At 59.3% G+C, this 13,032-nt stretch overlaps 1 protein-coding gene across 1 annotated transcript; it reads right to left on the bottom strand.

Moving 5' to 3' along the window:
* Nucleotides 1–2,849: 2,849 nt before the first annotated feature.
* Nucleotides 2,850–13,032, bottom strand: FHOD1 (formin homology 2 domain containing 1). The gene is made up of 24 exons (XM_010717890.2): nt 12,955–13,032; nt 12,468–12,685; nt 12,326–12,390; nt 11,585–11,652; nt 11,398–11,503; nt 11,224–11,318; nt 10,764–10,875; nt 10,421–10,515; nt 10,198–10,341; nt 9,900–10,123; nt 9,705–9,812; nt 9,432–9,455; nt 9,044–9,097; nt 8,293–8,456; nt 7,049–7,920; nt 6,680–6,832; nt 6,318–6,500; nt 5,983–6,102; nt 5,660–5,821; nt 5,394–5,584; nt 5,120–5,312; nt 3,926–4,082; nt 3,662–3,838; nt 2,850–3,204 (listed from the first exon to the last, which is right to left on the bottom strand). The coding sequence occupies exons 1-24, from the start codon at nt 13,030–13,032 to the stop codon at nt 3,122–3,124; spliced, it is 3,846 nt and encodes a 1,281-aa protein (XP_010716192.2). The 3' UTR covers nt 2,850–3,121.

A 13,032-nucleotide genomic window follows, 5' to 3' on the forward strand; every position in this document is an offset into this window, starting at 1 on the left:
TGCTCTGCCAGGCTTTAATATTCCACCAGCCCTCCGTGCTCAGTGACCCTGCGACGGAGCATCGCTGCTGCATCTGCCAGGCTCTGCTCCCAACAGCTTTGCTATCGGATGGAGGATGCCTGCGCCGTCCTTCGCCACAGAACCATGCGTGGTACGGATGCAACCCCCTTGGTCCCATAGGAAAAAACAGATTTCATCAGCTACGGGAGGCTCGGCGGGAGGGCAGTGGCCAACAAACAGGCTGGGGTGGTTTTTCTGGGGTGTGGTGGTGCTGGTGGGACCCGGTTGGGTTTGCAGCCCGGCTCTTCCCGGCCAGGGAATGCAGGGAATGCTGGCCAGGTAGAGGAGGAGGGATGTGCCCAACGCATCTCCCATCTTGGGATGTGGTTTGTGGGGTCCTTAGGATCCTTCTCAGCAGCAAACTTCAAGGCAGGGTGGGTAGGAACCTCAATTTCACCAGGCTTGGAAGCACCTCACTAAAGAAAGTTAGTTTTCCAAGGGCAGAATAGTAATTTTTGACCAGTTCCCCCTCATTTGGCTGAATCAGAGATGGCTCTTTATGAGAAATATGGCACCACTTGAGGTCTTCAGCTGCTTTCAGCACCCCAGGTTGCTTAGAGGCCCTCCTGCTTGGATGCCAAGTAGAGTCTTAAGTGCATGCAGATCTGAATCTGTAGGAGAAGGGGTTACCCAACCATCTGTGAGGTCCCTTCCAACCCAAACCATTCTGTAATTTGATGATTTACCCACAAAGCAGCACTTGTGCTCATCACCGTTAGATGAGCATCACCAAGTCTATCTGCTCTGACTCAGTCCATCCACCCATCTGTCTGTCCGTCCATCCAACCAGCTGTCCATCTGTCTGTCCATTCATCCATCCATCCATTTGCCCATCCATCCACGTCTGCCCATCCATCCATTTGAACATCCACCCTTTGTCCCTCCGTCCGTCCGTCCGTTCATCCATTCATCCATTTGTCCATCTGTCTGTCTGTCCATCTGTCCGTTCATCCATTTGCCATCCATTTGTCCATCCATCCACCCATCCGTCCGTCCACCCATCTGTCCGCCCACCCTCCCAGCATCTCCTCCCCCCCATGCCATCTCTCTCACCGCAGGTGCCCTCGCTGGCTGCTCCTTTGCAGACAATGCCTGCCCTTGTTCATCTCCCCGTTGCTCAACCCCTCGCTGTTAGGAAATGCTGCTGAGATCCTCATTACCTTTTGACCTACTTGACGCCCTCCATGCCCATTTCACTAATTGTGGCTCACCTCTGCGGGTTGGAAGTGGGGCTGGGTGGGTCACACCCCACTCAGCACGGTCCCTATGGGGCATCTGTCTTCCTCCTGCTCCCCTTGCCCTAGGCTGTTCCTACAGCTCGGCGGAGCCTCCCATGACGAACAGGTTTGGAGATAATTGTTCCCCTCCCTAATCTCATCTCTGGAAGATTCATCGCATTGTTTTCGGGCCGTTTGCAGGGGCTTGGGGCTGGGAGGGATGTGATTCACCCAGCACTGCTCCCACAGGTGCTTCATCTTACCCTTTTGCCAGTCCCTCCCCAGGGAACACCTCCGTGTCCATCCCCACCCAAGGGGAAGGATGCCCAGTGACATCCACAGCCAGGGTTCCCCTTCTCATCAGAAAATCCCAGGCTCTGACCTGTGAGGTTAGGCTGTGCAGCCCTTTACAGAACACATCTCCACTTCCAGCTGGAGTCACGGCTTTGGGAGAGGTTTCACCTTCTGGAAAGCTGCTTCCCAGTTGAAGCTCACATGTTCCCACTCCCATCTCTCCTCTCCTGCTGGGCTTCCCACACTACAGTGTTCTGGGTCAGCAAGACTGAGCACCCCAAATGCACTGCCAACAGCTGGGGGCTCCTTTCTGTGGCTGCAAAGCATTGGTGATGCTCAGGGAGGGGGTACCAGGTCCCTGTACCCCATCCCAGCCAACAGAGGGGGAGAAGCCGCTTGGCATGTCCTGCTCAGCATCCCCATCCCTATCTGGGCTCATCTCAGGGCTGAGCCCTTTTCTCCATCCCATCAACCCATCGTCACCTCCCACCTCTCTTCTCCACGGCGTCCTCGCTATTAGGGTGACAGAGCAAACCTGCCTTCCTCCCGGCCCCAGTGACACACTGCCTCCTCCACCCCAGCACTGGGACAGCGGGTCACGACACGGTGACCCATTTCCTGTCCTCCACCTCCGTGCGCCCGCCGTGCTGAGCGTGTCACCACCCGACCTTGCTCAAGAGGTGAGGACCCACGGGATGTATGGGGACACATCCCTGCGCAGTGCCGTGCACGTGGCCGCCGTGCCCCCTCGTGGCAGCACGACACGGGGACAGCGGGTGGCACAGAGCTTGGGGACGAGGAGAGGGGCTGGAGGTGCCACCGGTTGCACCCTATGGAGATGGGGATGTGAACTGGAGCACCCCACACGGCACTGCTGGTGGCACCCAGGTGCACCTGCGTCCTCACCACCCCCACCAGCCGGGTGGTGTTTTTGGCACAATCTCTGTGTGCCACGGCCAAGCCAAGCACTTCAGGCGCCTCTCAAGGGCAGCGCATGCCGGGGAGGCCTGGAAATATCCCCAAGGCCTGCAGAGCCAAAAAAACATCTGGAATGAAAACACAGAGAGAGGGAGGCCTTCAGTGAGGACACAACTCCTTGGGGGGGGGTGGCATTGCATCCTGGTATGGAGACATCAGGCTGTCCCTGAGCCATGAGCCACGGGGATGGAGGTGGGGCAGAGGGATGCAGGAGTGCCGTGCCACCCTGGTACCCTGCTCCACGGGATGCCGGAAGCATCACTCCATGCCCCAGGAATGGGGACAAGGGACACCGCCAGCTGCACACGTCACATCACTTTATTGTCACAGCAGCCAGACCCAGCTCCCAGCGGGGGTCCGGGTCCAGCCCCTCTCCCCCCAGTACTGCTCCGACTCCCACTGCAGCACGTGCTTCTCCATCCTCCATCCTCCATCCTGCATCCTCCATCCTGACCCCACAGAGCAGCTCTGGAGCATCGCTCCCATCGTGCTCTGGAGCTGAAGGTGAGACCAAAGGTGCGGAGCGTGCCAAGTGTCCCTGTGTCCTTCCCGGTGGGATGCAGGTGGTCACATCACACCTCCATGCCCGGTGCCTGTCCCAAGCCCAGCGCCTGCACCAGCTCATCACTCAGCCCGCTCTTCAGTGTCCGTCGCACTGTGGGAACAGGAGAGTGGCTGCTGGCTCACTGTGCACTGGGCTTTGTGGCCCTGGTGTGGGTATAAGGGGTCCTGGTGGCATGGGTGGGTGCCAGGGTTAGGGATCTGGAGGGGTCAGGGAAAGGAGGCAAGGCATGGGGTAGCTTTGGGACAGAGACGGGGCATAGGGTGGCATGGGGACAGGGACACCAAGTTGGGACTGGGACACAAAAGGTGGGAAAGAGCATCTGAGCAGAGCTCCAGAGACTGGAAAGATCAGAGGGGCAGGGAATGGGGACAGCGATGGGACATGGGATGAAGTAAAGGGATGGGGCAGGGTAATAAAGAGATGAAACAGGTGTGGGAACAAGGGCACAGAATGGGGACAGGGATGCTGAGGACAGAACATGGGGATAGGGCACAGCAGCCGGGACACGGGGGCACAGGGTGTGGGGACAGTGGCACTGGGGACTCACAGGACTTCCTGTTGCCACGGGATCTCCTGCGCTCCCGGCTGGGGCAGGGGCGGGGGTTGGCACTGTGCGTCACCGACTTCACCAGGCGGTCCATGATCTCATCCGAGGCGTCGTCAGGTGAGCTGGGGACATCCTCCTGGGCTGGGGAGCCCTGGCTGGGGGTGGCGAGCCCCGTCACTGCATGGGAACACGAGGATGCTGGCATCAACTGGGTGCTCCCTGGGGCCACCCCACTCTGCCACCCCATCTCCGATGTGCTCCTACCGCGGCCACCCCGACTGCGGCGGGCAGGGACATCCGTGGGCGAGCTCAGGATGCTCTTCATGCTCTCGTGGCCCACCTCTGCCTGCTCCTGCTGTGCGGGGCTGGTTGACACCACGGCGGGTGGCGATGCCTCGGTGATGCCAGAGAACTTCTCGGTCTGCAGCAGGACAAGAGGCAGGCATTGGGGATACAGCTCAGATTCACACAATCATTAAGGTTGGAAGTCCAAGATCAAGTCCAACCACCAACCCATCACCACCTCGACCACTCACAGAATCATACGATTGTAGAGTCACAGAATGGCCCGGGTTGGAAGGGACCTCGAGGATCATGAAGCTCCAACCCCCTGCCACATGCAGGGCCACCAATCTCCACATTTAATGCTACACCAGACTGCCCAGGACCCCATCCAACCTGTCCCTGAACACCTCCAGAGATGGACGGGGCATCCACAGCCTCTCTGGGCAGCTGTTCCAGCACCTCACCACTCTCATAGTACAGAACTTTCCCCTGGCATCCAGCCTAAATCTTCCTTCCTTCAATTTAAAGCCATTTCCCCTTGTCCAGCTGTTATCTACCCTTATAAAGAGTTGACTCCCTCCTATAGGCTCCCTTTAGGTACTGAAGGCTGCAACGAGGTCACCCCGCAGCTTCTCTTCTCCAGGCTGAACAAGCCCAGCTCCCTCAGCCTGTCTTTGTATGGGAGGTGCTCCCGCCTCCTGATCATCTTTGGGGCTCTCCTCTGGACCCTCTCCAGTCCTTGTACTGGGGGCTCCAGACCTGGTCGCAGTACTCCAGATGGGGCCTCACAAGAGCAGAGAAGAGGGGGGACAATCACCTCCCTGTCCCTGCTGGCCACCCCTCTTCTGATGGAGCCCAGGATACCATTTGCTTTCCGAGCTGAATCACTAATCAGTAAGCTTGGAAAAGACCTCTCAGATCCTCAAACCCAACCCCAGCCCACCTCCACCGTGCCCACTGCTCACATCCCTCAGTGCCACATCCCCACACCTCTGGGACACCTCCAGGTGTGGTGACTCCCCCACCTCTTGGGCAACTGTGCCGCTACCTCACCGTTCTGTTAGAGAAGGAATTGTTCCTCATATCCCATCTGAACACCCCTCGGCACAACGTGAGGCCACTCCCTCTCATTCTATCAGCATAGGGCACAGTGTGGGATGCTCAGCCCCATACCTCTGTGATGAGCCGGCCACGCGTCTTGTTGCGCTCACGGTGGGCCGCACGCTTCTTCTGCTGCTGCAGGACTCGTTCCCGGCATGTGCGGTACTCCAGGGCAAACTCCCGCAGCAGCTTGCAGATGGGCATCACCTTCACATCCCGCACAACGCTCGCCGGGTACCCCAGGTAGAGCAGGAAGGAGTGGAACCTGCAGGGACACCCATCAAGGCGTGGCCATCCCACCACAGGTTGACTTCGGGGCCGGTGATGCACCGGGGTTGGGACCCACCTGTTGAGGACACGCCGGTGCACCACCTTCAAGACGACGATGCGCTGGGTGCTGTCCTTGAGGAAGTCGGTCAGCTTGCTCTTCAGCACTGGCTTGGCCTCGTGCTTGGCGATCACCTTCAGGTTGTCCCAGGAGGCCCGGCAGCGCCGCTCCAGCTGCACCAGGCTGTTGGCCAACTCGTCAAAGTCAACCTAGGGGGAGGGAGATATTGTCCATTGGTGCTGGTGGTGGTGAGGTGAAGGTGTAGGGCCTGGGCTTGGTCTCACCTTGGCAGAGCGAGTGATGGAGGCGATCTCTGAGTAGAGGTCCGTGGTTTCTGGGAACTTCTCCACCACCATCTGGCAGAGGTGGTGGAGCAGGGACTGCCGGTGCACCGTGTCCTTCACCTCCGACACCTTCTCCAGATAGCCCAGCTCAAAGCCTCTGCTCTGAAACCCCAATGCTCAGTGGGGCCTCTCCTTCTTGCCAACTTCCCGTTGATTAAGAAGACCATCACCAGCACCCACACCACCTCCCGAGATTCTTGTGGTCTTGGGCACGCAAGTCCACGCAGCACCCAAGCTGCATCCCCCAGCACCCCATTCCTCACCTGGGAGCCATTCAGGAAGTTGCCCATGGCCAACAGCGTGGCCAGGATGCACTTGAAGGTGTGATTTTTGGCCAGCTGCTCCATGCCCACTTTCAGATCAAACAGCGGCTCTGCAATTTCCTGGATGGGGACAGGTGCAGGTGAGATCCCTTGGAAGTCACCTCCCTTGGGGGGATGTTCAACCAGGAACATTCTGGTGTACGTCCTCAACCACGGGCACAAGCATCCCATGCTTGCCTTGGGGCCCTGCAGCCCCCTGTTTGGATGTGGCCACTTCCCCCATGGCTCATCCCAAGGGCACTGCTGAGGGGAAGATGGGGTATGTGGCCCCATACCTGCTCCAGGCTCTCATAGTCCAGTTTGAAGGCCCAGAGCTGGAGCCTGGCCGTCAAGTCGCTGATGGAGGACAATGAAAGCAGGAACTGCTCCGCAGAGCCCAAGGGCACATCAGGATTGGCCAGCTGGGCCTCCTGGATCCTCTGCTTCTCCTCCTCAGTTGGGACCATGGTCAGGATTTTCTAAGACAGGCAGAAAACCACATCACATACCAACAATGTCACTGCTCCTCCAGGATGGTGGGAGATGGGACACATCACATCAGGGACACCTACAGCATGGGCACCATGGCACAGAGTCCTTCTGACCAGGGGAAATGACCCACACAGGGACCCTGGTGGGCCGATTCCCCAGTGCTCACCTCAATCCCTTCCTTATTGACTGCAAACTCATCAAAGTTGAGCACGGCTGTCTTGATGATGTGCACAGGTGGCAGCACCGTGAGGCCAATGTTGATGGCATTGCTTCTCTTGGGATCCAGCACCACCACCACTTTCTTTCCATCCGTAACTTTCTGAAAAGAGGACAGGGAGCAGGCTGACAGCCAGGCAGAGGGCTCACCTTTATGAAACACCATGGGATGTGGGGGTGAACCACACCCATGTGTTGATCATCATCCCCCCCACCCTATCCTCCCCACTGAATCTCAAGGCTCTAGCTACCCATCCTCAACACAGCATGGGGTGACATTGAGACCACAACACCCCCAAAAACTCCGGCCTGCTGGTACCTTAGAAGCCGGCATCTCTTTTGCACGGGACTCAAAGAGATGCTCCAGTTTGGCAGTGTTGACCTCAACATTTTGCAAAGATGCCCACAGTGTCGCCTGCCCAAATCTTCCTGACCCCACAGTGCCATCCAGCTGCTTCAGCTCCTTCCAAAAGAGCTTCACTGTCCTCTTCTTCTTGGCTTGGGAAGGACCATCAGTGGCTGAGGGGCTTGAGAAACCTGGGGGAGGTGGGCAGCCAGGGACCATGGGTGGTGGAGGTGGAGGTGGTGGGCAACCAGGAGCCATGGGTGGTGGAGGTGGAGGTGGTGGGCAACCAGGGACCACTGGGGGAGGAGGAGGAGCCATGGGAACTCCAGCACTCGCTGCTTCGATGCTGGCAGGAAGGAAAGAGCCATTGGCAATGGGCCCTGAGTCCAAGACGTCCAAGTCCTCCTCCTCCCCCAGGTCAGTGAAGTCCAAGTCCTTGATTTTCAGTTGTACGGGGCCAGCCTCCAGGCGCTCCCATGACAACTCCACGTCGTTCTTGACGGGTATCATGACGGTGTTCTCCAGCTTCTGCGTGTGGCTCTCGGCATCGATGCTGGATGCAGCACGTGCCAGCTTGGCGTGGGCACTCGCCACCAGCCCTTCTGGAGCCCTGCCATGGGGCCGGGCACTCTCTTGTTCCTGACCACCAGGTCCCTCGGCACAGCTGGATCCTGTGTCCGTCTCCACCTCTCCTTGGTGTGGGGACAGTGATGGCTCCTCGGGGAAGACCTTCTGCCTCCCTGGCTCTGAGGAGCCCTTGGCATAGAGCATGTCCAGCATGAACTTGGTATCAGAGGAGATGGTGCTGCAGGAGTCGGAGATGTCCTGCCGGCCTGCGTGGGACCCTGTGGAGAGATAGAGCCCGCCTGTTGGAGAAGGTGCTGCTGGGCTGCACGTAGGGCTTGGAGCCCATTCCTTGTGGAAAGGTGCATGGCTGCGGGATGGCCAGAGAGAAGTTGTGGACATCCCATCCCTGGGAGCGTTCAAAGCCAGGCCTGAATGGGCTCCTGGGCAGCCTGACTTGGTGGGGGACATCCAGCCCACAGCAGGCATTGGAATAGGATGATCTTTGAAGGTCCCCTCCAACCCAAGCTGTTCAATGGCTCCAGTACCACCATGGCACCCAGTACCATGGGGTGGGCTGGGGCCAGAGGGGCTCCTAATGCCCACGTGGGTCTCCTAGTAGGGACATACTCCCAACCCAGCCCTGCACGTACCCATGCGGGGTGGTTCTGTGCCAGAATCAGGGTTGCTGCTGTTCCCATCCCAAGCGATGGGATGCTCCAGTGGTGCAACATCGCTGAGGATGTCAATCCGCCCCTTGGCCATGGCAGACATCTTCTCCTTCTGGGCAGCAGCCAGGTTCTCCAAGAAGCGAGCTCTGCGAGATAGGGACAGCTATTGTCTGGGAGCATGGTGAGGATGGGGATGGACAAACCACACCATACAGCACCACACCACGAGCCCTGCATGGGGCCAATCCCGCAACAAAATCTTCGGCACGAGCCACACCGCAACAGGATTCACCCATGGCCCCAGCCACCTCCAAGCACTTCAGAGAGATGGGTAAGGCCACCATGGCTTGGGAATAGCAAGACAAGGATGTAATGGCCCAGTGGGAGGCAGGAAAAGCATGGGGACAGAATTGCTGATGCCAGCATGGGCCTCTGGAGGTCACCTGGTGCCACCCTGCTCCAGCAGGGCCACCCTGAGTTGTGCCTAACACCATGTCCAGGCAGCTTCTGAGCATCCCCAAGGATGGAGATTCCACCACCTCCCCCCACCACCTCTGCCACTTGGTCCCAAGCTGATATCCAACACAACAAGCAGCAAGAACAAGCTCCCAGGAGGGCACCGAGTGTTGGAGCTGGGATTCGTGGGACCCTCCTGCTCCTCCTGCCCTGCACGGCTGGGAGCATCCAGCCTGAGGAAGCGCATGCCTGGAGACACACGCATGCCTCTACTTACTCAAACCTCTTCAGAATAGGTTTGTCCCCATGCAAGGAGGGGGCATCCTCCCGCCTGAGGGAAAACAGGGGTTAGCCCCCATTAATAGAGATCTCTTGTGCCCCACCCCCATCCCGATGGCACGGCATGGGGACCCCCAGCAAGAACTGCTCTTGCATGGTGTTGGTGACGTTGGGAGCACTGTCCCTGTCATCAGAGCCACCCGACCTGCCACCAGGATGCTGCAGGCTGGAGATGGCATGGGAGCCCCATCGGGGGTTGGAGGGTGCTGTCACCCCAAGTGGGACAGCTGTGGTATGGGGATCCTGGCCACCCAGACAGGGTGCAAGCAGAGGAAATGAAGGGCTGGGGACAGCAAGCAGGTGTCACGCAGAGCCCGGGCACTTACCAGACAGCAGCAGGTTGGTGCAGCCTGCAAAAGGAAAAGATAGAAAGAGTGGGCAGAGGAGAGAATCAGCGCGGGCAGAGAGGAGGAGTGAGGGGGAAGAGATGGAGATGGAGCAGAGGTGTGCGCACCCCAGCGGGGCTAAGGATGCTGTGAAGGCCCAGCACTTGAATCATCTCACACTGCCCTCTCCTGTCCTGTGAACCTCACCAGCCCCAGCGCGCCCTGGGGACAGAGGGGACGTGGTGGTGGGACCCCCAGGGCACCATCCCTTACTTGTAGATGCTCCTCTCCCCCATGCTGGGGGGCTCCTTCTCAGCTGGGGGGCTGGGCAGGCTGAGCCGCAGGCTGGACGCGCTGCTGAAGACACTCTTGGGGCAGGGCCTGGAGAAAGAGGAGATGCAGACAGAGCACAGTGCCATGGAGAACTTCCCAATGTCACACTGCAGCATCCCCGCATCCCACACTTACTCCACTGGGATGCTCAGCTCAGGGCCGTCCTCAATAGGGGGCTCCTTCGGAGTGCTGAGGGTCTCATCTGATGGGGACCCGGGGCTCTCTGGGCTCTGCAGAGAGTCGAGCTCAGCACAGCCCCCCTGTGCCCTCCAGCCACGCCGCCCCTCGTCTGTCTTCCTGCGCTCCTTGCGCCCGCCTGCTGGCGGCTCCTCCACGCCGTCCTCCAGCCGCAGTGCGCTCTGCAGTGGGATGGGGACGTGCTGTGAACCCCGGGGATGCATCACACTGCCGTCACCCTGGGTGCCCCACTCACTTCATAGAGGACAAATTGCTGCTTCAGGTCGAGGTCAGTGCCCTTGCTGCTTAAATACTGCTGCACGACCCTCTCCATGCCCTGCTGCTCCAGGCAGTCCGTCACGTCGTAGAAGGAGTCTTGGTCTGGGAGGGCAGCCAGCGTCTGGGTGGTGGCAAAGGGACAGGGCTGGCACCGGGGACATGGGGAGGAGGTGGTCCTGTGGCACAGCCCTGGTGCTCACCTTGTTGATCAATGTCATGGCGAACACCAGCAGCTCCGTGTCAGCCCCATTGCGCTGCTCAAGGATGGCCATCAGGTTGGACCACGGGCACACACCTGGGACAAGCAACGCATGTAGGTAGCACCAAGGCACTGGGTTTGGGATACGGAGCACTGCATCCTGAGCATCTCACCCCCTCCTCATCCCCACTGGAGGGCTCTTGGTGGTCTCCCATTGGCCATGGCTGGCACATGCCATAGTTGTCACACTCCGTGGCTGGCCATGGGGCATGGACAACCCATGTCTTCTGCATCCAACCATCCCCGAGATGAGATCCATGGTTGGGGGCTGGGGCTGCACCCACCTCTCGCCTGATCCACAGCATTGACGGCGCGGATGAGGAGCAGGGCATTGGGCTCTGTGTACTCCACGAAGACCAGCAGTAGCTTTAGGGCCATCTTCACCACCAGGCGAAACTGGGACAAAGAACAGTGGCTGTGGCAGGACACTGGTAGTACAGGGAGCTGCACCCACTCTCCAGGGCTTGGCTTCACTGATGGCTTTGGTGAAGAGTGCTGTGGGCTCAGGGTCCTACAGCTGGGATCCTGGTGGCCAGTGGGTGCTGGTACCCAAAGTGAGGCCCTCTCTTACATTCCATCTCTGTGCCCAGGCCACATAAAGGGGCCATGGGGACTCTTGATGACATTGAAGAGCAGCACCCAAAGAGCCCAAGGCACTGAGCCCATCCTGAAGGCAAGGCACGGTGCGAATCCCCAAGGGACAGCACATGGGGACACTCACAGTCAGGGGTGACGGCAGCTTACCGGGCTTCCCGACAGCGTGTACAGCCACTGGATGGTCTCGTTGTGGTTGATGACACCCTGCATCCCATCCATGAAGAGCATGATCTGGCTCAAGGCTGCAAGGCAGGGGCACGGGGTGGTGGCATCAGGCACGCTCCATCAGCGGTGCCACTGAGTGACACACCAAGTACCCACCACGGAGGATGTAGTTCTGGTAGTTCTGGTCCGCCTTTGCCCCCACGTTGATCAGGCACGTCAGCCCATCTAGGTTCACAAACTCCGGCACCAGGTCCTTGTCCTCCTGTGAGCAAAGCCCAGTGATGTCCCCACGCAGGTGCCGGGGACATGCGCACCTCCAGGGCGGGGACACAGAGCCACCTACCTGGAAGAGCTGCTTGAGGGAGAAGAGGGAGCGCCGCAGCTCCGGGCCCTGCGAGTTGTACAGCTTCTCTGCAAGCAAAGGCATGAGAACAGGCTGCTGGGCACAGCGGCACATGGGGACACGGCACAGTGATGGGATGTGGGACACACATCGGGGCGGGAGCAGCAGCGGCTCCACCACTACCATTTCTTCCAGTGTTGCCACTTTCCTATTTTCTTTTCTTTCTATTTTTGCTGCCCAATGACACAAATATCCCCTCTGGTTTCCTGCGCTGAACCGAAACAGGAACCCAGGCAGGAGGCACAGCCCTGGGGCTGAGCCACCCACAGGAACCCCATCTGCCCTTCGTCCCCAACCCACGGCTGGCAGCCTTCAAAGGAGGCACGCAGCTCGCCAAACCCATTTGTCTATTTTTTACTGTTTCCCTATGTATTTCAGCCAGGCCAACCAGTGCTCTGCCAAACCTTCCCGGAGCCGATGGGATGGAGCATTCCAGAGCCTGGGAACCGCGCGTGGGGAGCGCGACCCTGACCCCACTGCTGGTCCTTTCCTTCCCAGCACTGCTGGCTTTTCCCCTCGCTCCAGATGGGAAGCCTCAGTGCGTCCGAGCGCTCGTCCTCACGTGAGCCATTTGTTTGCATTCACCAGGGCTATATTTAGAACTCGCTTGGATGACCCCAAATCCCCGCAGCGTGCGATGGATTCCCGGCCCCAGGGGTGAGCAGACCCCCCCCAGCTCACCAATGATGGCATGGACACGGACGGAGAGCTGCGTGCGCAGGATCAGCGTTGGCCGCCGGCCCTTCCTAGGGCAAAGGGATACGGGCTGAGTGCTGGCACAGGGGCACCACCCCCACGTGCCCAGTGCCCCCGCGTGCCTCACCTGACCTCCTCGTAGAAAGCCTCCAGGTCATCCTTCTGCTCCAGCAGGGACAGCTCCAGGTCCAGGTAGTGGCCGGATGGGGAAACCTGCAGCGTGCAGTCCTCCAGCTGGGGGCACACAGCTGGGTGAGATGGGGGACACCTGCCCACCCCAGGTCCCCAACAGTGGGTGTCAGCAGTGTCTCTCCTGGCTGATGGAGGAGGTAGCTCCACCCTCCCCTACCGTGAACCCATTTCCCCAGGTCGCTCCCACTGGATCACATGTGCCACCATGTCTCCTTCAGGAGCTCCACCCCTGCACAAGGACCAGCACTGAGCTGCTGGAGAAATGGGGAGCCCCACACCAGGGAAACACACAGCAAGGCTGGCCCCATGCCTTGGTAGCCCAACGCCTTGGTGACCACATGTTTTGGTGGTCACATGCTTTGGTGCTCCCATGCCTTGGTGTCCCCATGCTTTGTTGGCCCCATGCCTTGGTGGCCCCATACCTTGGTTGTCCCATTCCTTGGTAGCCCTGTGCCTTGGTTGCCCCATGCTTTGGTAGACTCAAGCCTTGGTGGCCACAT

The sequence above is a fragment of the Meleagris gallopavo genome, chromosome 13 (assembly GCF_000146605.3).
Source record: "Meleagris gallopavo isolate NT-WF06-2002-E0010 breed Aviagen turkey brand Nicholas breeding stock chromosome 13, Turkey_5.1, whole genome shotgun sequence".
Lineage (NCBI taxonomy): Eukaryota > Metazoa > Chordata > Aves > Galliformes > Phasianidae > Meleagris > Meleagris gallopavo.